Source organism: Macaca thibetana, chromosome 1 (genome assembly GCF_024542745.1).
Source record: "Macaca thibetana thibetana isolate TM-01 chromosome 1, ASM2454274v1, whole genome shotgun sequence".
NCBI classification, from domain to species: Eukaryota; Metazoa; Chordata; class Mammalia; order Primates; family Cercopithecidae; genus Macaca; species Macaca thibetana.
The window spans coordinates 162,259,563-162,281,515 of NC_065578.1; the positions used below are offsets into that span (position 1 = coordinate 162,259,563).

Sequence of the window (21,953 nt, forward strand, 5' to 3'; positions counted from 1 at the left end):
AACATCGCCTGAGAGCACACCCTTAGCCCCTGCCCCATTTTACCATGTTTTCATGCTTCGCAAAGACCTCTAGCATCTGCAGCAATGGCTTCACTATGGCTGGCTCCTCACTCTTGAACCACTTTGCCAGAATGCGGGTGGTGAAGTCATCCACTAAGGCTGCCACATCTGGGCACTGGAGCAGCTGGGGAAGGGAGGCCAAGAAAGATGGGCGGGCAAGGAGAAAAAAAATCATCAATGACTTTGGACTAGGTTCCTACTCACTAGTAGGGAAATACTCTTAAGAGTTTAGAATTGGTAGAGAGGCCAAAGCATAAAAGGTGAATTTGCACCTGTCATTCCAGAAGTCATTTATTCATTCTCCAAGTTTTCCTTAAGCTTTTTTTTTTTTTTTTTTTTGAGATGGAGTCTTGCTGTGTCACCCAGGCTGGAGTGCAGTAGTGTGATCTCGGCTTACTGCAACCTCTGCCTCCCGGGTTCAAGCAATTCTCCTGCCTCAGCCTCCTGAGTAGCTGGGACTACAGGATGTGCCACCACGCCCAGCTAATTTTTGTATTTTTTAGTACAGATGGGGTTTCAGAATGTTAACCAGGCTGGTCTTGAACTCCTGACCTCAGGGGATCCACCCACCTTAGCCTCCCAAAGTGCTGAGATTACAGTCATGAGCCACCACAAAACTGGCCCGTAAGCATTTTTTTTTTCTTTTTTTTTCAGACAGAGTCTCACTCTGTCACCCAGGCTGGAGTGCAGTGGCACAATCTCGGCTAACTGCAACCTCCACCTCCCAGGTTCAAGTGATTCTCCTACCTCAGCCTCCCGAGTAGCTGGTACCACAGGCATGTGCCACCACACCTGGCTAATTTTGTATTTTTAGTAGAGAGGGGTTTTCACCATGTTGCCCAGGCTGGTCTCGAACTCCTAACCTCAGGTGATCCACCTGCCTACCCTCCCAAAGTGCTGGGATTACAGGCGTGAGTCACCACATCCAGCCCCATTAAACATTTTTGATAAAGGAAACTGTAGGAGATACAAGTAAGAAATGCACTCTGCCCTCAAAGATCCTAGCAATTCAGCTGGAGAGTCAAGACTTAGGTACATGAACCACCTAGTGAACATCTCAAGGCAATAACAATACTACATAAATTAAAAGCAAGTAAAAAATTCCTATAAACAGGTGTTGATTCATCTAGGAAAATTTATGAAAGAGGTAGAACTTGGCCAGGTGTGGTGGCTCATGCCTGTAATCCCAGCACTTTGGGAGGCCGAGGTGGGCGGATCACCTGAGGTCAGGAGTTCAAGACCAGCGTGGCCAACATGGTGAAACCCCATGTCTACTAAAAATACAAAAATTAGCTGGGCGTGGTGGCAGGCACCTGTAATCCCAGCTACTCAGGAGGCTGAGGCAGGAGAATCGCTGGAATCCAGGAGGCGGAGGTTGCAGTGAGCCAAGATCATGCCATTGCACTCCAACCTGGAGGACAACAGCGAAAGTTTGTCTCCAAAAAAAATTAAAAAAAAAAAAAAAGAAAAAGAAAGAGGTAGAACTTGAGCTGAACTTGAATAAAGAGAACTTCAATGAGCAGATGGAAGGGGAACGTAAGCATGTGTGTGTTTAATGGGAAAAGGTAGGTATAGCAAAACAAGGGCGAAATGTAGGGATAAGCTAAGCATAATGTAGTTGAGGGAAGGGCAACTGGGTGCTGATCCGACTCCAGAGGAGGATTCCATTGGCAAGGAATGTTGGACCTGGGAAATGTGTTATGTTGACAGAAGATCCTAGGAGGAAAGAGACCAGCATGTTATCTTTTGGAGTTGCTCCAGTCGGGTATGGTGGCTCACACCTGTAATCCCAACTACTCTGGAGGTTGAGGCAGGACAATCACTTAAAGCCAGGAGTTGGGGACCAGCCTGGGCAACATAGCAAGACTCGCTGTCTCTAAGAAAAGTTAAAATAATTGCTTCAAGCACAGGTAATAAGGGTCTGGACTAGGCCAGGGTAGTGGGAATGGAGAAAGGATGACCCTGAAGAACACTGCAAAACACAGATTTACTGACCTGTTCAAAAGGCAAAAGAGAAAAGTCAAAGACAGTCTCCCAGAATAATAATTTTTTAAAAGAGAGGGGGAGAAAGGAGAATTATTAAGAAATCATTGTTGGCCAGACATGGTGGCTCACGCCTGTAATCCCAGCACTTTGGGAGGCCGAGGCAGACAGATCACCTGAGGTTGGGAGTTCGAGACCAGCCTGACCAACATGGAGAAACCCCATCTCTACTAAAAATACACGATTAGCCGGGTGTGGTGGCACATGCCTGTAATCCTGGCCACTCAGGAGGCTGAGGCAGAAGAATCGCTTGAAACCTGGAGGCGGAGGTTGCAGTGAGCTGAAATTGTGTCATTGCTCTCCAGCCTGGGCAACAAGAGTGAAACTCTGCCTCAAAAAAAAAAAAAAAGAAAAGAAAAAGAAAAAGGAAGAAATCCTTGTAATGATCATTCAACAGCGCTGGGGACTCCAGGCTCTGCTGGGTGATATCGAACAAGTGATGCATGTTTGTGTCACCTGCAGAGCTATTAAAAATGCTGATTCTTGGACCCCACATCACCCCCAAGATTCTGAGTTAATTGGACTGAGTTGGCCCCCAAGTATTAGGGTAGGTTCTCCTGGAGATATGAATATGCATCCAGCATTGAGAACTCCTGCTCTAAGTGCACATGCTTTGGAATAAACATGCCAGAAGGACACCTTGAGTCTGCACAGGTAGGCTGGCTCAGACTTACATACATCAGTACATTCACCTGGATAGACCAGCCTGGCACGCACTCTGTTTAAGGATAGACTAGCATGCACATGATGGAAAACATTATGATGGAAAAACATGTGTAGTCGTGCAAATGGAAAATCAGGAGTTAAAGTAGTATTGTAGACAAGAAAAAGCCAAACAATTCAATAGGACAATGGGCAAAGGACATGGGAAGGAATTCACAGAAGGGCAAATTCAAATCACAAAATTATATGCAGAATGCTCAAAATCAATAGGAGCCAGGGAGATGCAAACCAGAGCAGCAATAAGGTATTGCTTTACACCAAGCCTGTCCAATGCACAGCCCAAAGGCTCCACGCTGCCCTGGACAGCTTTGAATGTGGTCCAACACAAATTTGTAAACTTTCTTAAAACATTATGAGGTTTTTGCGATTTTTTTTTTTTTAGCTCATCACCTGTCGTTAGTGTTAGTGTATTTTATGTGTGGCCCAAGACAATTCTTCTTCCAATGTGGCCCAGGGAAGCCAAAACATTGGACATCCCTGCTTTATACCTGCCAGGAGGACAAACATCTAAAAAGGGTTAAGCTTTGTTGTTAGAAGAGAGAGAGAGAAACCCTTCTCTCACACTTCCCTGAGATAAATGTGAATTGTTAGTGTTTCTTTGGAAAACAATCTGTCAACATCTATTATGTGTGTGTGATTATTTGAGCATGCAGAAGGATACATACTTGGTTGCTTGCATTTGAGATACTTGGGAGATGAAGAGGTGGAGGTATAGACTGAATGTAGTAGGAGGGGAGAAGGCAAAAGAAGAAGAGAAAAAAAGACTGCATTTAAAAAATCAGTTTGCAGACCACTTAAGGTCAGAAGTTCGAGAACAGGGCCAGGCGTGGTGGCTCAAGCCTGTAATCCCAGCACTTTGGGAGGCCGAGATAGGCGGGTCACGAGGTCAGGAGATCGAGACCATCCTGGCTAACACGGTGAAACCCCGTCTCTACTAAAAAATACAAAAAACTAGCTGGGCGAGGTGGCAGGCGCCTGTAGTCCCAGCTACTCGGGAAGCTGAGGCAGGAGAATGGTGTGAACCCGGGAGGTGGAGCTTGCAGTGAGCTGAGATCCAGCCACTGCACTCTAGCCTGGGTGACAGAGCAAGACTCCATGTCAAAAAAAAAGAAGAAAAAGTTCGAGAACAGCCTGGCCAACATGGCAAAACCCTGCCTCTACTAAAAATACAAAAATTAGCCAGGCGTGGTGGCAGGCATCTGTAATCCCAGCTACTCAGGAGGCTGAGGCAGGAGAATCACTTGAACCCAGAAGGCAGAGGTTGCAGTGAGCCAAGATCATGCCACTGCACTCCAGCATGGGCAACAGAGCAATACTCCTTCTCAAAACTAAATAAATAAATAAATAGGCCGGGCACAGTGGCTGACACCTGTAATCCCGGCACTTTGGGAGGCTGAGGCAGGTGGATCACCTGAGGTCAGGCATTTGAGACCAGTCTGGCCAATGGTGAAACCCCATCTTTACTAAAAATACAAAAAATCAGCTGAGTGTGGTGGTGGGCGCCTGTAATCCCAGCTACTCAGGAGGCTGAGGCAGGAGAATTGCTTGAACCTGGGAGGCAGAGGTTGCAGTGAGCTGAGATTGCACCATTACACTCCAACCTGGGCAACAAGAGTGAAACTCCATCTCAAAAAATAAAATAAATAAAATTTTAAAAATAAATAAATAATCAGTTTCCATGGTTTAATTTGCTTGTTTGTATTATATGTGTATATAGATTATTTTAAATAACATTTATTGCTTGATGACTTGTGAGATAGAAAATATCTTTTATATAATAAAATAACATTTTAAAAGCCAAAAGTCAATCAGATACATTTAAAATATATGTACTTGCTTTAGCATGCATGTATGCATGCACATATGAATGTACGTTTACATGTTGCTAATGGCAAAGAAGTCTTCATTAACATCTCAGCAGTTTCATCTGTCTTTGATTGGCAGTCAGGCAGATCCACCCTAATTTACTCTCTAGCTGAGTAAGTAACTTCTTAAATTCTCTGAGCCTCACTTTCGTTCTCTACAAAATAGAGCTAAATAACACCCTTTTCACAGAATTAGAGAGAAATAAAATAACAGAGCTCTGCTGTTTCTTGAGTACACTGAAGAAAAGCACACAACCTTTTCTCTTTTAAATATTTCTACTTGTGATCATCTCAAGGAAATGAATAAAGATAACGAAGCAACAATCAGGGAGTGACAAAGGCTGGGAAATATTAGAAAGCTTTCTTAGCCATGGTCTCTCACTTAACAGATCTTGACCTACTTACTTACCTGGTACCTAAAACTCCACTGGCTTTCCACTTTAGACTCTACTACTTCTCTCTCTGATTGCTAAGAATGGGGTTCACCCATCTCGCTATTGGGGTGTGCCTTCCAGCCTCTTCCCAAGCACGCTGACCTCCCCTCCCCATTGTCAGCCTGAAACCGCAATCAGGGTGGCAGATGAGCAAACGCTCTATCGTCTGTCCCTTTGTTTCAGTTGGGTATCAGACACTTGGGGAAATTCTAGAGTGATTCTCAATCCTAGCTGTATTTCTAGAACATCCCTTTAAACCTGGGAGCTTCTAAAACAAACTGATGCCTAGACCCTGTCCCAAATCGATTCAAATAGAAAAACTTGACAGAGAGTGAGGGGTGGGGTGGGGGCTTGGCATTAGCATTTTGGAAACCTCCCGGGAGGATACTGATATGCAGCCAGGGTTCAGAATTACTGCTCTAAAGAGAGTGGCAGCTATCTCATGGTGGCCTCCAGCCCACGCAGGCTTGTGCCTTGTACTGTTTCCCAAAGCTGGGTCCAAGCACTTCCTGTGGCACAGCAACCACTGGAGTACTTTTAGAAAATTAAGACTTCGTCTGGATGTGGTGACTCATGTCTGTAATCCCAGCACTTTGGGAGTCCAAGGCAGGTGGATCAGCTGAGGTCAGGAGTTCGAGACCAGCCTGGACAACATGGTGAAACCCTGTCTCTATTAAAAATACAAAAATTAGTTGGGCATGGTGGTGCATGCCTGTAGTCCCAGCTACTCGGGACGCTGAAGCAGGAGAATCACTTGAACCCAGGAGGTGGACGCTGCAGCGAGCCAAGATTGTGCCATTGCACTCCAGCCTGGACAACAGAGCAAGACTCTGTCTCAAAGAAAAAAGAAAAAGAAAAAAAGAAAATGAAGACTTCTGGAGGGTGGGCACAATGGCTCATGCCTGTAATCCTAGCACTTTGAGAGGGGAGGCCAAGGCAGGTGGATCCCTTGAGGCCAGGAGTTCAAGACCAGCCTGGCCAATGTAGTGAAACTAAAATACAAAAATTAGCTGGGCGCAGATGATGCGTGCCTGTAGTCCCAGCTGCTCAGGAGGCTGAGGCAGGAGAATTGCTTGACCTGGGAAGCAAAGGTTGCAGTGAGCCAAGATCATGCCACTGCACTCCAGCCTGGGCGACAGAGAGACTCCACCTCAAAAAAAAAAAAAAAAAAAAAAAAAAAAACCCACCAGCAAAAAAGGCTTCTGGGCCTTACCCCAGACTTCCTGAATCCAAGTCTCTGGGGACAGGGCCTAGGAATCTGCATTTTAAACAGCTTCCCCGAGATATGACGTTCATAAATGATTGAGATCCACTGGACTAAGCCATCCCCTTCCAGTCAGGGTTCTGCATCCTACATGTCTCATTCCCACACCCTGAGCAGGAGTTCTGCCAACATGACATATATCCTTGAATGTGTATCTCAGTACCCCATACCAACATGTACAGGTCAGCCTCTAGCAGTGGACACCTTCCAACAAGACACCAATGTCCTATAATCCACATAAGGGCACACGACGACACACTGGGATAATATCTGTTTACATCCTAGTATTAGTAATGTATTATCTTCTATCTCTGTGGTTATGTTCAAAAGTAGTCCAGCCCCTGTTATAAAAAAAAAAAAATCTGGTGGCTTGAATTTTAAAAGGATCCCATTTAAAGCTGTAGTGGGTCAGAAACTCTGAAATTCTCCCAAATACTGTTGGTGGAAATCTAAATTGGTACAGCTCTACTGGAAAGCAATTTGGCATTATTGTTAAAAGTTATAGAAGACATTCATACTTTTTGAACCAATAGTTCCACTTATTATGTTCAATAGTTAAGGAAATAATCTGGAATATGGGCAAAAACTTTTGACAGAGATGTACATTAAAGTGTTATTTATAATCTTGTAAAATTGGAAACAGAATGTCGAATAAATTATAGATCATCTTTGTGATGAAACATTATAATCACCATTAACATTTACATTTATAGGCCAGGCATGGTGGCTCACAACTGTAATCCCATAACTTTGGGAGGTTGAGGTGGGAGAATCACTTGAGTCCAAGAGTTCAAGACCAGCCTGGGCAGTACAGCGAGACCCCTTCTCTATATTAAATTTTGTTTTTTAATTAGCCAAGTGTGGTGCTACATGCCTGTAGGCATTGCTATTCAGAAGGCTGAGGTGGGAGAATCACTTGAGAACAGGAGACGGAGGCTGCAGTGAGCCATGATTACACCACTGCTCTCCAGCCTGGCCAAGAGAGTGAAACCCTGTCTCAAAAAATAAAACAAAATTTAAAAATGTATGTTACAAAGAACATGTAATGACATAGACAGATATTTGAATACAGCAGGATACAGAATATTAGTAGAAAATGATTTCAACTATCACACACACACACACACACACACACACACCCCTCTGTATAGGCAAAAACCTGAATAAATGTGGTTTCCTCTAGGGATTATGCTTAGTAATGGTTGTATAATTTTTGATATACTTTTCCATGTTTTCTAAATTTCCTATTTTCTTTTTTTTCTGTCAGGTGGCTGAATTGTACTGAGTCAATCGCTAAGCAAGGATTAATTTTAAAAGGCTGCTCAAGGCTGAGGTGGTTGAAGGAGAGAGCTGTGCTTTTCTGTAAAGTCAGGGCAGAGTCAAACTGCTGTGAGATTCAAGAAGGCACCAAAGCCCCCGGCTCAAGGTAACCATTAGCCATGTCCCCCAACCCTTCCTAGCAGTGAGTCAGTGGCCTTTCCAGGAGGCGTCTGTTGGGTGTGGCTGTCTCACAGAGGGATCACCCTCACCTGCCCCCCTCCCACCAAGAGCCAGTCACCTCTGTCAGGAACACAAGGGCCGTTAAGTGATTCTTGCAGTCTGGGTCCTGGAGGAATCTGATGATGGAGCTGAAGAGGGGGCGGTTGTGCCAACAGTTATTGATGACCAGGGACCTACCAACAAGAGCACAGTGTTCAGGTAAGGCCTGGGCCGCAGGAGCAGGCCAAGTGAACGCATGGCCCTCCAGCCGCGGACCCAGGTGCAGCTCACCTGGCCAGCACAGTGACTCCGTCATAGTGTCTTTCAGGATTGACAAGAAGCCACCAGCCCCCATGTCTCTGTATAGAAGACACATAGTCCCCATACCCAGAACTTCGCATCAAGGTCTTCAGGGCCTCCACGGTAGAACTGGAGAAAGGGCCAAAAACAGATAGGAAGTCATTCACCACCTGCGCTCCTCTCCCTCACTGGCCACCTGCCTGACTCCCAAAACTTTCTCAGGATCATGAACTGCTGGTGTGGGACAGCCCCCAGAGACCCAGGCTAATATTTTACAAGCGAAGCAACTGAGACCAAGAGAGATGTGGCATCTACAAGGTGACACAAGGAGCCAGCAGAAGGGTGGGGAATGCAATCCAGGTCTGTGGACTCGGATGTGTGTTTTATCCACGGTATTGATCTCATTTTGGTGCAGAATCTCTGCATCAGCCTAGTAGGCCAAGTTTAAAGAAGGAGTCTTTTCTAAAAAGTCCAGATAGCTGGACTTGCACCTGTAATCCCAGCAACACAGGAGGCTGAGAGAAGAGGATGGCTTGAGCCAGGAGTTCAAGACCAGCTTGGGCAAAATAGCAAGACCCTGTCTCTAAAAATAATAATAATAAAATATATATTTTTTTAAGTCCTGGGGGACTTCTTGAAATGACGCATGGGGAACATGTTAAGTGCCCTGGCAGGAGGGTGTACAAAGGGTATTCAGGCCTAGGAGGCTGACACCAAGTCAGGCGAAGGTGCTAAGCTGATGGTCCCTGGAGCATAATCACTAGCAAACACCAAAGGTACCTTATAGGGTCCACACATTCAGCTATGTGTTGCTGATCCTGGCTTATTTCAGTGTCCACTTCAACCACCAAAAAGGAGATCTGGAACAGCAAGGCCATGAACAAGGAGGAGAAGAAGGACTGCACCTCCATCCGCCGACTGGGTTCCAGCAGGAGCTCATGGATGGCTCTGGTGGCCTGGGAGGGAGGAGAAGAGTGAGGCATTATCATATCTTCAACTCATAGGTCCTGTCACCAGGAAATCTCTTTCCACAATCCATCACCATGACAGATTTCCCCAGTAAAACCCATGCTGTTAGAGCAAGTGAAGACTACATTAGTGTAAGCCAGAAAAATGAAGGGCAATTTCTAGAATGTCACTGTTTTAAAGCACTCTTCTAATCATGGTGGTTGTTTTAGTCTCTTACCATCTTTGAAAGTTAAAGAAGAACTGGGGGATTCAGTTCTTCTATCTCCCTGACAAAGCTAAGTCAACTGGAAAACCTTCCCTGTAACCCAACTCCAAGACTGCCATTAGACTGTTCTACCAAACACTGATACCTAAAAGGTCAAGGCCAAAGAGCCCAAGTCAGCTGAGGACAGGAGAGCAGGGAGTCCCCTTCCCCACCCCAGCCCCCCTCTGCTGGCCTTTCCATACAATCAGTGGTGAGATCTCTGTTCTGTGCCTGGGCTCCTGGTCCTTTGATCTCTGGTGTGGAGTCAGCCTCTGGAGCAGATAGTCCATGATCATTTCGTAGCCTTTGGGGAAAGATGCCAGGATTTCCCAGGGCCTGCAAACCCCCCTGCAGAGTCAGAAACCCATGAATGTAGCTACCCACTCCAGGTAAGCCATTCTTCACAAGTCCCACAGTGCTTCCAGGGGAGGGGACTCTAGGCTCCTTTGCCCAGGCCCCTAGTTCCCCTGGTTTCTTCCTTCTTTCTTGTCTCTCTCTTCATTATCCTCTCTCTTTTTCTCCTTCTATTCCTTTCATCTTGCCATCACCTCCAGACCTCCCTGTTCTCTGTCATCTCACAGAAATCTGGAAATGTTCACTTGGTCTGTGAACCTGGTTTGAGAAAATATCTGAGGCCAAAGCTTGTTGACCACACTTGAATGTGTCAGATCAGTGAGAAGAGCCTTCTCTCTGGCCTGTCCAAGCTCTCACTACCCACCCACCCTCAGACCACTGCATCTGTCTTCCAGGCTTTCCCCTGTCATCCTTAATATCTGGCATGACCGCACCTCTCTTCAGGCCAGGTCTGATCACCAGCCCTGCACAGCACCCCCAACCTCACCCCATGCATGGACTCTCTCTCCTCTATCATTGGGCACATGCCTTTCCCTTTGCCTAGTGTGTCTCCCCTCTCACTTTTACCTGGAAAAATCACACTCAGAAGAAAAGTACATATCTGAAAAGCATTTGCTACAAATAACATAAAATTTTAAGAAAATGTGCTTAGTGTCCTCAAGAAGTCATGGCCTTTTTGAAACAGGAAGACAAAGCATTGAGGAAGTGAAGGTGAGATAAAAGGTGAAGACAGACTTTCACAGCTGGTAAACAATACACAGCATGCTCTGGGGACAAAGACAAGAGAGAAAAAATGAGTTGTCAATGAAAGAATGGCAATGAGACTGAGAGCCAACTTCCCCACAGAAACAGTGGAGAGCAGAAGACAGTGGGATAAACCTTCCAAGTGCTGAACAAAAATAAACATCAACCCCCAAGTTCCCAGCAAATCTATCATTTAATGCAGATTTGCTTTATTTAGAGATAAACAAAAATAGATGGTTTCACCAATTGCGTCTCCCTAGAGGATAAACTCCTAAATAATACCTTTAAAGGTTTTGTTTTTTCCTTCCCCTTTAGGGAAAAGAAAAATAATTTCCTAAGGAAAGTTTGAGATGCAAGGGATGGTGAGCAAATAAAATGGTAAATATGCCTATAAATCTAAACACAATATTAGAGTAAGAATGTGCATAACAGCACTGTTAATAATAGCAAGAAGCTGGAAACAACAAACAGTCATTTAAAAAAATGGATAAAACAAGTTTGTAATAATCGTACAATGAGATACTATAAAACAATTAAATAAGCTTGGTCTGGCTGAGTGAGGTGGCTCACACCTGCAATTTCTTCACTTTGGGAGGCCAAGGAGGGAGGATTGCTTGAGCCCAGGAGTTCAAGACCAGCCTGGGTGACATGGCGAGACCCATCTCTACTTTAAAAATATACAAAAAAGAAAAATAAATAAACAAGTCTGGTCTAATAGATGACTTTGCATGCAGTAGAGAATATAAATTTATTTCAAATAGCCATTAAACATATAGTAAAATTTATAACATTAATCTTCCTGGTCTATACACACAAAAGAATCCCTCAACACATTGTCAAAAGGAGAAGACATTTAGATCGTGTTCTCTAATTATCATCCAATAAAACTAGAAGAAGATGATCAAAATATCTAACCACTTGGAAATTAAAAGATTAAAGAAAGAAACCTGTATAAATTTGTATAAATATGTCATTAGATGTTGCAATGGCATTTGGTATTTCAAAGTCTATTTTTTATTTTTTCAAAAAACTCAGCAGATTTTACCATTTCTTTGCATTGAAAGCATTGAAAAGCCTCTCCTCTGACTGTTTTGTAATATATGATACCTTACTGTTGACCACAGTCACTCTACTATGCCAGAATTTATTCTTCTATCGAATTATAACTTTGTCCAGCCAGGTGCAGTGGCTCACGCCTGTAATCCCAGCACTTTGGAAGGCCAAGGCAGGCAGATCACCTAAGTTCAGGAGTTTGAGACCAGCCTGGCCAACATGATGAAACCTCATCTCTACTGAAAATACAAAAATTAGCTGGGCATGGCGGCACACGCTTGTAATCCCAGCTCCTCGGGAGGCAGACAAATCGCTTGAACCCGGGAGGCAGAGGTTGCAGTGAGCCGAGATCACACCATTGCACTCCAGCCTGGGCTACAGAGCAAGACTCCGTCTCAAACCACCCCCGACCCAAAAGCAAACACTCTAATTATATGATATCAACCTTTTGTTAAACAATTCCACATCAGTGAAAAGAAAAATACTCAGCAGATACAGAATAGAAAGACACTTCCTTCTCATGATAAAGGAAATTAACAACAAGCAATCCTAATTTCCCTAGTAAGAGAGTCTACGCAATCTGCTAGGACAGAGCAAGCCCACTCTAGTCTAGCTCTTGCACCAATTAAAACTAAAAACACTGGACAAATACAAAAAGCAACTACCTCCCAACACTGGAAAAACAACATTTGAGTGAGTTTCCCCGAATTCTTTTTTCTCTATTGTCTTCCAGCTTTGACTCGAAGGTGACCTAAGGGCTGAACTATGCAGCAGGCACAGGCAACAAAATCTCTGAGTTAAACTCTGTCTCTCTGGTCAGAGGACTGGGAAAATGGGTCCTTGTGAGTTGGGGAAGTATGGGTGGGATCCTTGTTTCTTTCTTTCTTTGTGTCTTTCCTCTCCCAAGCTCTGTCCTGAGAGCGACTCCAGATGCAGAGCTGCACAGTAGAAGCATTTGGGCAGCAACAAAAGCACCTAACACAGGGCACTGTGGCCCAGTGAGTGTAGGGATGGGGGAAGCGCTAGTTGTTTTTTCTTTTTTCTCTCTCTCTCTCTTTTTTCTCATTTCATCACCCTGAAGCCAGATCCAGTTGTGCAGCTGTAGCAGCACAGGCAGCTAAAACTCTAAGACACGACCGGGTGCATTGGCTCATACCCATAATCCCAACACTTTGAAAGGCCAAAGCGGGAGGATCCCTTGAGACCAGGAGTTCAAGACCAGTCTGAGTAACACAGTGAGATCCATTCTCTAAAAAATTACTTTAAAAAATAGCGGGCATGGTGGCACATGCCTGTTGTCCTAGCTACTTGAGGGCTGAGGCAGGAGGATCACTTGAGCCCAGGAGTTCTAGGTTGCAGTGAGCTATGATCACGTCACTGCACTCTAGCCTGAGTAACAGAGCACAACCCTGTCTAAAAATAATAATAATAATACTTTAAGTACACATTTTAACCATGCTCCATGAGGTAAAGATGTACATAACAGAAATAAATGGAAAGGTCAGGCGTGGTGGATCACACCTGTAATCCCAGCACTTTGCGAGGCTGAGGCAGAAGATCACTTGAGCCCAGGAGTTCAAGATTAACCTGGGAAACATAGAGAAACTCTGTCTCTACAAAAAGTTAAAAAATTAGCTGGGTATGGTGCCACACCCCTGTGATCCCAGCTACTCAGAGGCTGAGATGGGAGGATAGCTTTAACCTGGAGGTTGAGTCTGCAGTAAACTATGATCATGCCACTGCACCCTACCTCGGGCAACAGAGCAAGACTCTGTCTCAAAAAAGAACTAAAGAGAGAGAGAGAAGCAAAGAAACAAAGAAAGAAGTGGAAAGATGGATGTTCTCATGTTCTCAGCTGAGGAATAAGCTATTTTTTAAAAAAAACCAAATGGAAATTTTAGAACTGAAAAATACAATATCTGAAACAAAAATTCACTGGATGAGATCAAGAGGAAAATGGAGATTACAGAGAGAAAAGTTCATGAACTTGCAGATGAATCAATAAAAATTATACAATTTGAAGAACTAAGAAATTAGAAAAAAATTAACAGAGCTTCAGAGACTTATAGGACACCATTTAAAAGTCGAATATTCGTGTCATTGAAATCTTATAAAAAGAAAAAGAGACTGGTACAGAAAAAAATATCTGAAGAAATAATGACCTAAAACTTCCCAAATTTGGTGAGAGACATATATTTACAGATTCAAGAAGTGCAGTGAAGTTTGAACAAGATACATCAATCACAAGGCACATTGTGATTACATTAAGAGCCCACTTGAGTAATTCACAATAATCTCCCCTTCTCAAGATTCTTAGCTGAAAAAAAAGCCCCTTTGCCATTGTCTCAGTTTGTATCGTGCTGCTATCACAAAATCTCATAGACTGGGTAATTTATAATGAACAGAAATTTACTGGCCGGGCACAGTGGCTCACGCCTACAATCCCAACACTTTGGGAGGCCGAGGCAGGCAGATCACTTGAGGCCAGGAGTTTGAGACCAGCCTGGCCAACATGGCAAAACTCCATCTCTACTAAAAATACAAAAAAATTAGCTGGGTGTGGTGGCAGGCTCCTGTAATCCCAGCTACTCGGGAGGCTGAGACAGGAGAATTACTTGAACCCGGGAGGCAGAGGTTGTAGTGAGCAGAGATCGCACCATTGCACTCCAGCCTGGGCAACAAGAGTGAAACTCTGTCTCAAAAAAAAAAAAAAAAAAAAAAAAAAAGAAGGTAAAATTGAAACATTCTCATATGGAGAAAACTAAGAATTTATCACTCAAAGACATGCTCTAAATGAAACGCTAATGAAGTTATTCAAGCAGAAAAGAAATTTTATCAGAGTGAAAGTTGAAATTTTAACAATGAAGATAAAGCAACAGGAATGGCAAATATATGAGTAAATGTAACAGACCGTTTTTATCCCCTTACGTTTAAAAATATGTATGACTATTGAAAGCAAAATTAGGTGGGCAAGGTGGCTCACACCTGTAATCCCAGCACTTTGGGAGGCTGAGGCGGGCAGATAACTTGAGGTTCAAGGAGTTCGAGACCAGCCTGGCCAACATGGTGAAATCCCATCTTTACTAAAAATACAAAAATTAGCTGGGTATGCCGACGCACACCTGTAATCCTAGCTACTCAGGAGGCTGAGGCAAGAGAATCGCTTGAACCCAGGAGGCAGAGGTTGCAGTGACTGAGATCATGCCACTGCACTCCAGCCTGCAAGACTGTCTCAAAAAAATGTAAGTAAGGTAAAACAAGCTGTATAGTGAAAGCTTCTACCTTTTCTCAAAATTGTAAAATACTAACTCTAAACAGACTATGGAAGTTTAGATATGTAAGTAGACTATAAAACTTTAGGTATGTAAATGCCCAGGAATCCACTAAAAATTGGTACAAAGAATCAAAATCTAATAGATAAGTTAAAATAGAATGCCAAAAAAAATTCAAACAATTTGAAAGAATGCAGGAAAGGGGAACACAGGAATAAAAAACAAAGGGGAAAAACAAAATAAATCATAAGATGGTAGACTTAAATCCAAATATATTATTAATTACATTAATTATAAATGATTTAAATACACAAACTAAAAGGCAGAGATTGTCAGATTAGATAAAAACACAAGTCCAACCATATGCTATATTTTTTAAAAATTTAAATATAATTATATATATTAGTTCAAAGAATGGAAAAAGATATGCCACACAAATACAGACTGTTTAAAAAGCAAAAATGGCCATACTAACATCAGACAAAGGGAACTTCAGAACAAAGAGCATTGCCAGGTACAAAGAGGGACATTAATTAATGATAAAACAGTCAATTCATCAAGAAGATATAGCAATCTTAAATGTACATACACCTAATGAAATACATGAAGCAAAAAATGATAAAAACAAAGGAAAAAATAGATAAATGCATAAGTAAATTGGGAGACTTCAACACTCCTCTCTCAGTAATTGACAGAATATGTAGACAGAAAATCAGCAAGGTTATAAAAGTCTTGAACAACACTGTGTTGTTCTATAACTTAACTTATAGAACACTCCAGACAACAACAGCAGAATACACATTCTTTTTTTTTTTTTTGAGATAGGCTGTCACTTTGTCACCCAGGCTGGAGTGCAGTGGTGGGATCTCAGCTCACTGCAACCTCCGCCCCCCGGGTTCAAGTGATTCTTCTGCCTCAACCTCCCGAGTAGCTGGGTGGACAGGCATGCACCACCATCCCTCATTCATTTTAGTATGTTTAGTAGAGACAGGGTTTCACCATGTTGGCCAGGCTGGTCTTGAACTCCTGGTCTCAGGTGATCCAGCCACCTTGGCCTCCCAAAGTTCTGGGGTTACAGCCATGAGCGACCGCGCCTGGGCAGAATACACATTCTTTGTAGGTGCACATGAGCATTCCCCACAATATACCACATTCTGGGCTTCAAAACAAACCTGAACAAATTTTAAAGAATAGAAATCACATAAAGTATGTTATCAGGCCATAATAAATTTAAACTAGAAATCAGTAACAGAAATATACCTGGACAATCCACAAATATTTGGAAATTAACAATACTTCTAAGTAATTCATGGGTGACAGAAAAAGACCCAAGGAAAATTAGAAAAGATTTTTGAACTAAAAGAAAATGAAAATACAATATAACAAAAGTTGTTAGATGCAGATAAAGCTATGCTTAGAGGAACATTCATAGCACTAAAATGCTTATTTTAAAAAAGAAGAAAGTTCCCAAATTAGTAATTTACATTTCCACCTTAAGAGACTAGAAGATGAACAAATTAATAGATAATCTGAATGACCCTAACTACTAAATAAATTCAATCCATAGTTTTAAAACTTCCAACAAATACAACTCTAGATCCAGATGGTTTCAGTATTGAATTCCACTAAATGTTTAGAAAAAAGTAACACCAGTTTTACACAATCTCCTCCAAAAAATAGAAAATAAGAAAATAGACTGGACGTGGTGGCTCACGCCAGTAATCCCAGCACTTTGGGAGGCCGAGGTAGGCAGATCATGAGGTCAGGAGTTTGATGCCAGCCTAGCCAATATGGTGAAACCGCATCTCTACTAAAATATACACAAATTAGCTGGGCATGGTGGCACATGCCTGTAGTCCCAGCTACTCAGGAGGCTGAGGCAGGAGAATTGCTGGAACCTGGGAGGTGGAGGTTGCAGTGAGCTAAGATTGCACCACTGCACTCCCATCTGGGTGGCAGAGCAAGACTCTGTCTAAAAAAAAAAGAAAGAAAGAAAAAGAAAATACTCCCAAAACAATCTTTTGAGTTCAGCATTATCTTGGCACAAAAACCAAAGATAGTACAAGAAAAAAGAGAAAGAATAGGCCAGGCGCAGTGGCTCAAGCCTGTAATCCCAGCACCTTGGGAGGCTGAGATGGGAGGATCACGAGGTCAGGAGATCGAGACCATCCTGGCTAACACAGTGAAACCCCATCTCTACTAAAACATACAAAAAACTAGCTGGGCGAAGTGGCAGGTGCCTGTAGTCCCAGCTACTCAGGAGGCTGAGGTAGGAGAATGGCGTGAACCTGGGAGGTGGAGCTTGCAGTGAGCTGAGATCCGGCCACTGCGCTCCAGCCTGGGCGACAGAGTGAGACTACGTCTCAAAAAAAAAAAAGAGAGAAAGAATAAATGAATGACAGAAAAAACTACAGACCAAGTATCTCCCATGAAAAAAATCCTCAACCAAATGACACAAAAGTCCTCAACAAAATATTAGCAAATCAAATCCAGCAATATGTTAAAAAGATAAAACATCACAACCAAATGGGGTGTATCCTGGGAATGCAAGGCTGGCTCCACAGTCAAAAATGTAATTTATTATATTAAGAGCATACAAAAGAAAAACCACACAATTATCTCAATAGGTATAGTAAAAACATTGTGATAATCTCCATTTGTGGTAAATACTTGCAACAAACTAGAAATAGAAGGAAATTTTCTTCACCTGATAAAGGACATCTAACATCAACAACAACAAAACCCTACCATCTAACATCATAGTTAATGGTGAAAGACTGAAAGCTTTTCCTCTAAGATTGGGAATAAAGCAAAGATGTCCATTCTCATCACCCATACTCAGCATTGTACTAGGAGTCCTAGTCAGTGTGATAAAGCAAGAAAAAGAAACACAAATTTGGAAGAAAAAGAAACACTATAAACCGCCTCTATTTACAGATGATATGATGGCTTATGTAGAAAATCCCAGTGAATCTGTTAAAAAGCTCCAAGAACTAATAAGTGAAACCTCACTTATTGCAGGATATAAGGTCAATGAAGGTCAATATACAAAAATTGATATTATTCATATATAGCAGTAATAAACAACTAAAATTTTAAAAAATTATGTATGTACCATTTACAATTGCACAAAAATACTTAGGTATAAAACTAACAAAATATTTGCAAGATTTTTGTGCTGAAAAATACAAAAGATTGATGAAAGAAATTAAAGACCTAAATAAATGAAGAGATACACTGTGTTCATGAACCAGAAACTCAATATTGTGAAGATGTCAATTCTCATTTTACTTTCTATAGATGCAACATAATCCCAATAAAAATACCACCAGAATACTTTTAAAGAAATAAATATTCTATATAAATTATAAAATTTATATGGAAAAGCAGGCCAGGCGCAGTGACTCATGCCTGTAATCCCAGCACTTTGGGAGGCCAAGTCAGGCAGATCACGAGATCAGGAGTTTGAGACCAGCCTGGCCAACATAGTGAAACCCCATCTTCACTAAAAACACAAAAATTAGCCGGATATGGTGGCACGCACCTGTAGTCCCAGCTACTTGGGAGGCTGAAGTGAGAGAATCACTTGAACCCAGGAGGTAGAGATTGCAGTGAGCCAAGACCATGCCATTGCTCTCCAGCCTGGGTGACAGAGTGAGATTCTGTCTCAAAAAAAAAAAAGAAAAAAAAATGTATATGGAAAAGCAAAGGAAATAAAATAACCAAAACAATTTTGAGAAAGAGTTATAGGCCAGGTACAACAGCTCACACCTGTAATCCCAGCACTTGGGCTGAGGCGGGAGAATCATTTGAGCTCAGGAGTTTGAGACCAGCCAGGCAACATGGAGAGACCCCATTTCTACCAAAAAAAAAAAAAAAAAGGCTGGGTGAGGTGACTTGTGCCTGTGGTTCCAGCTACTCAGGAGGCAGAAATGAGAAGATTGCTTCAGCCCAAAAGATCAAGGCCGCAGTCAGCTGTGATTGCACCACTGCACTCCAGCCTGGATGACAGTGAGACTCTGTCTCAAAAACAAAACAAAACAATAGTAATAAAATTGAAGAACTCATCCTATTTGATTTAATACTTAATATAAAACTACATTAGGCTGGGCACCGTGGCTCACACCTGTAATCCCAGCACTTTGGGAGGCCGAGGCGGGTGGATCACCTGAGGTCAGGAGTTCAAGACCAGCCTGGCCAACATGGTGAAACCCTGTCTCTACTAAAAATACAAAAAATTAGCTGGGCATGGTGGTGGGCGCCTGCAATCCCAATTACTCAGGAGGCTGAGGCAGGGAAAGGAGGCAGAGGTTGCAGTGAGCCGAGATGGCGCCACTTCACTCCAGCCTGGGTAACAGAGTGAGATTCTATCTCAAATAAATAAATAAATAAAACTACACTATTAGATATTAGAGACAGTATGGTATTGATGAAAGAATTGACATATAGCTCAATGGACCAGAAGAGAGCCCATAATTAGAGGCACATGAATATTGTCAATTGATTTTTTTTTTTTTTTTTTTTTTTGAGACAGGGTCTTGCTGTGTCACCCAGGCTGGAGTGCAGTGGCGCAATCTTGGCTCACTGCAACCTCCACCTCCCTGGTTCAAGTGATTCTCATGCCTCAGCCTCCCAAGTAGCTGGGATAACAGGTGCAAACGACCATTCCCAGCTAATTTTTGTATTTTTAGGAGAGATGGGGTTTCGCCATGTTGGCCAGACTGGTCTCAAACTCCTGGCCTCAAGTGATCCTCCCACCTTGGCCTCCAAAAGTGCTGGGATTACAGGTGTGAGCCACCATGCCCAGCCATCAATTGATTTTTGATAAAGGTGCAAAGACACTTCAGTGGAGAAATGATAATCTCTGCAACAAATGGTGCTGGAAAAATTAGACTTCTATATGCAACAAACTGAACCTAGTCCCATTCCTCATGCTTTCTAAAAAGTTAAGTAAAAGTGAAATATAAATATAAAACACAAAAGTTAAAACTTCTGGAAGAAAACATGGAAAGAAATACCTATGACCCTAAATATGATCCATAAGAAACAAAACACTGGATTTCATCAAATTAAAAACTTTTGAACTCTTAAGAGAATGAAAAGACAATCCACAAAATGGGAGGTATACATGAAAATCGTATATCTGATAAAAGACTTGTATACAGAATATATAAAGAACTCTCAAACTCACCAATAAGAAAACAATCCAACTGAAATGGGTAAAAGACTTGGATACTTGATTAAAGAAGATATGTGAATGGCAAAGAAAGACATGAAACGATGCCCATCATCATTAGTTGCAACTGAATTAGGGAAATGCAAATTAAAACCACAATGAGAGGCTACCACACGCTTGTTAGAACAGCTATATATATATGTGTGTGTGTGTGTGTGTATAAAACTTTTTTTTTTTTTTGAGACAGTGTCTCACTGTATCTCCCAGGCTGGAGTACAGTGGCACGATCTCAGCTCATTGCAACCTCTGCCTCCCAGGTTCAAGTGATTCTCCCGCCTCAGCCTCCTGAGTAACTGGGATTACAGGCCCCCGCCACCACGCCCAGCTAATTTTTGTATTTTTAGTAGAGACGGGGTTTCACCATGTTGGCCAGGATGGTCTCGAACTCCTGACCCTAGATGATCCACCCGCCTCAGCCTCCCAAAGTGCTGAAATTATAGGCGTGAGCCACTGTGCCCAGCCGCGACTTTTTTTTTTTTTTTTTTTTTGAGACAGAGTTTCCCTCTTGTTGCCCAGGCTGGAGTGCAATGGCGCGATCTTGGCTCGCTGCAACCTCTTCCTCGCAAATTCAAGTGGATTCTCTTGACTCAGCCTCCTAAACAGCTGGGATTACAGGCACCCGCCACCACGCCCAGCTAATTTTTTGTATTTTTAGTAGAGATGGGATTTCACCATGTTGGCCAGGCTAGTCTCGAACTCCTGACTCCCAGGTGATCTGCCCACCTGGGCCTCCCAAAGTGCTGGGATTACAGAAGTGAGCCACTGTGCCCGTCCTGAATATGTTTTAAGAAGAAGCAAATAGACTACTGGGGGCATGTACTTATGGGATCGAAAGTCACCTACTTTTGTGACTGATCTTCTATTTTCAATAGTGTCAGGATAACTTCATCAGTGTAGTACTGGGACAGCAAATACAGGATCTTCTTAATGGTTTTTTGGGCTGTGGTTTCTGTAATTCTGTTCATGTGGTAGTAAATGTACTGGATGATTTCCGGCACCTGAAATGAGGGAAAAGGAGGTTATTTCCAGATACTCGACAGCAGCTCACCAGCATCCACATAACTAGGCACCCACTTCACCTGTAGGGCTGCACATAATGCATACACAGCATGTCCAGACCAAAAAAGTCACCGTCCCACCGCACTCTGCTCTAGTCAGGCCACACCCTCAGGACTACGGACTGTCTTGGACCCTATGGGGCCTGAAGCAACCCCATGTTGGATGCTAATCCACCATATTGACTTTTTTTTTTTTTTTTTTTTTTTTTTTTTGAGACAGAGTCTTGCTCTGTCGCCCATGCAGCTGGAGGGCAGTGGCGAGATCTCAGCTCACTGCAACCTCCACCTCCCAGGTTTTATCATGCCTCAGCCTCCTGAGTAGCTGGGATTACAAGTGCACACCACCACTCCCAGCTGATTTTTTGTATTTTTATTAGAGACAGGGTTTTACCATGTTGCCCAGGCTGGTCTCGAACTCCTGGGCTCAAGCAGTCCACCTGCCTCGGCCTCCCAAAGTGCTAGGGTCATGGGCATAAGCCACAGCACCTGGCCCAGCATATTGACTTCTTTTTTGTTGTTGTTGTTTTATTTTTTCCTTTTCTTTTCGTTTTGACCACCATATTGACCTCTGATTAACCTTTGTTCCCAGAATACCTCTAAGATTTCTACTTTATCTATTTTTTTTTTTTTTTTTTTTTTTTTTTTTTGAGACACAGTCTCACTCTATCGCCAGGCCGGAGTGTAGTAGTGTCGTCTCAGCTCACTGCAACCTCCACCTCCCGAGTTCAAGCAATTCTCCTGCTTCATCCGCCGGAATAGCTGGGACTATAGGCGCTCACCACCACGCCCAGCTAATTTTTGTATTTGTAGTAGAGACGGGGTTTCACTATGTTGGCCAGGATGGTCTCGATCACT

At 42.8% G+C, this 21,953-nt stretch overlaps 1 protein-coding gene across 2 annotated transcripts in view; it reads right to left on the reverse strand.

Annotated features, from left to right (window-relative positions):
* Window positions 1-21,953, reverse strand: part of LOC126949586 (maestro heat-like repeat-containing protein family member 7) — a 46,542-nt gene that overhangs the window by 8,990 nt on the left and 15,599 nt on the right. For both annotated transcript variants that reach the window (XM_050782160.1, XM_050782159.1), the window contains 6 exons: window positions 20,884-21,038; window positions 9,585-9,729; window positions 8,949-9,124; window positions 8,160-8,297; window positions 7,948-8,062; window positions 44-184 (listed from right to left, as the gene is read on the reverse strand). In XM_050782160.1, coding sequence (XP_050638117.1) covers window positions 44-184; window positions 7,948-8,062; window positions 8,160-8,297; window positions 8,949-9,124; window positions 9,585-9,729; window positions 20,884-21,038 — 870 coding nt within the window. The remainder of the gene's footprint in view (window positions 1-43; window positions 185-7,947; window positions 8,063-8,159; window positions 8,298-8,948; window positions 9,125-9,584; window positions 9,730-20,883; window positions 21,039-21,953) is intronic.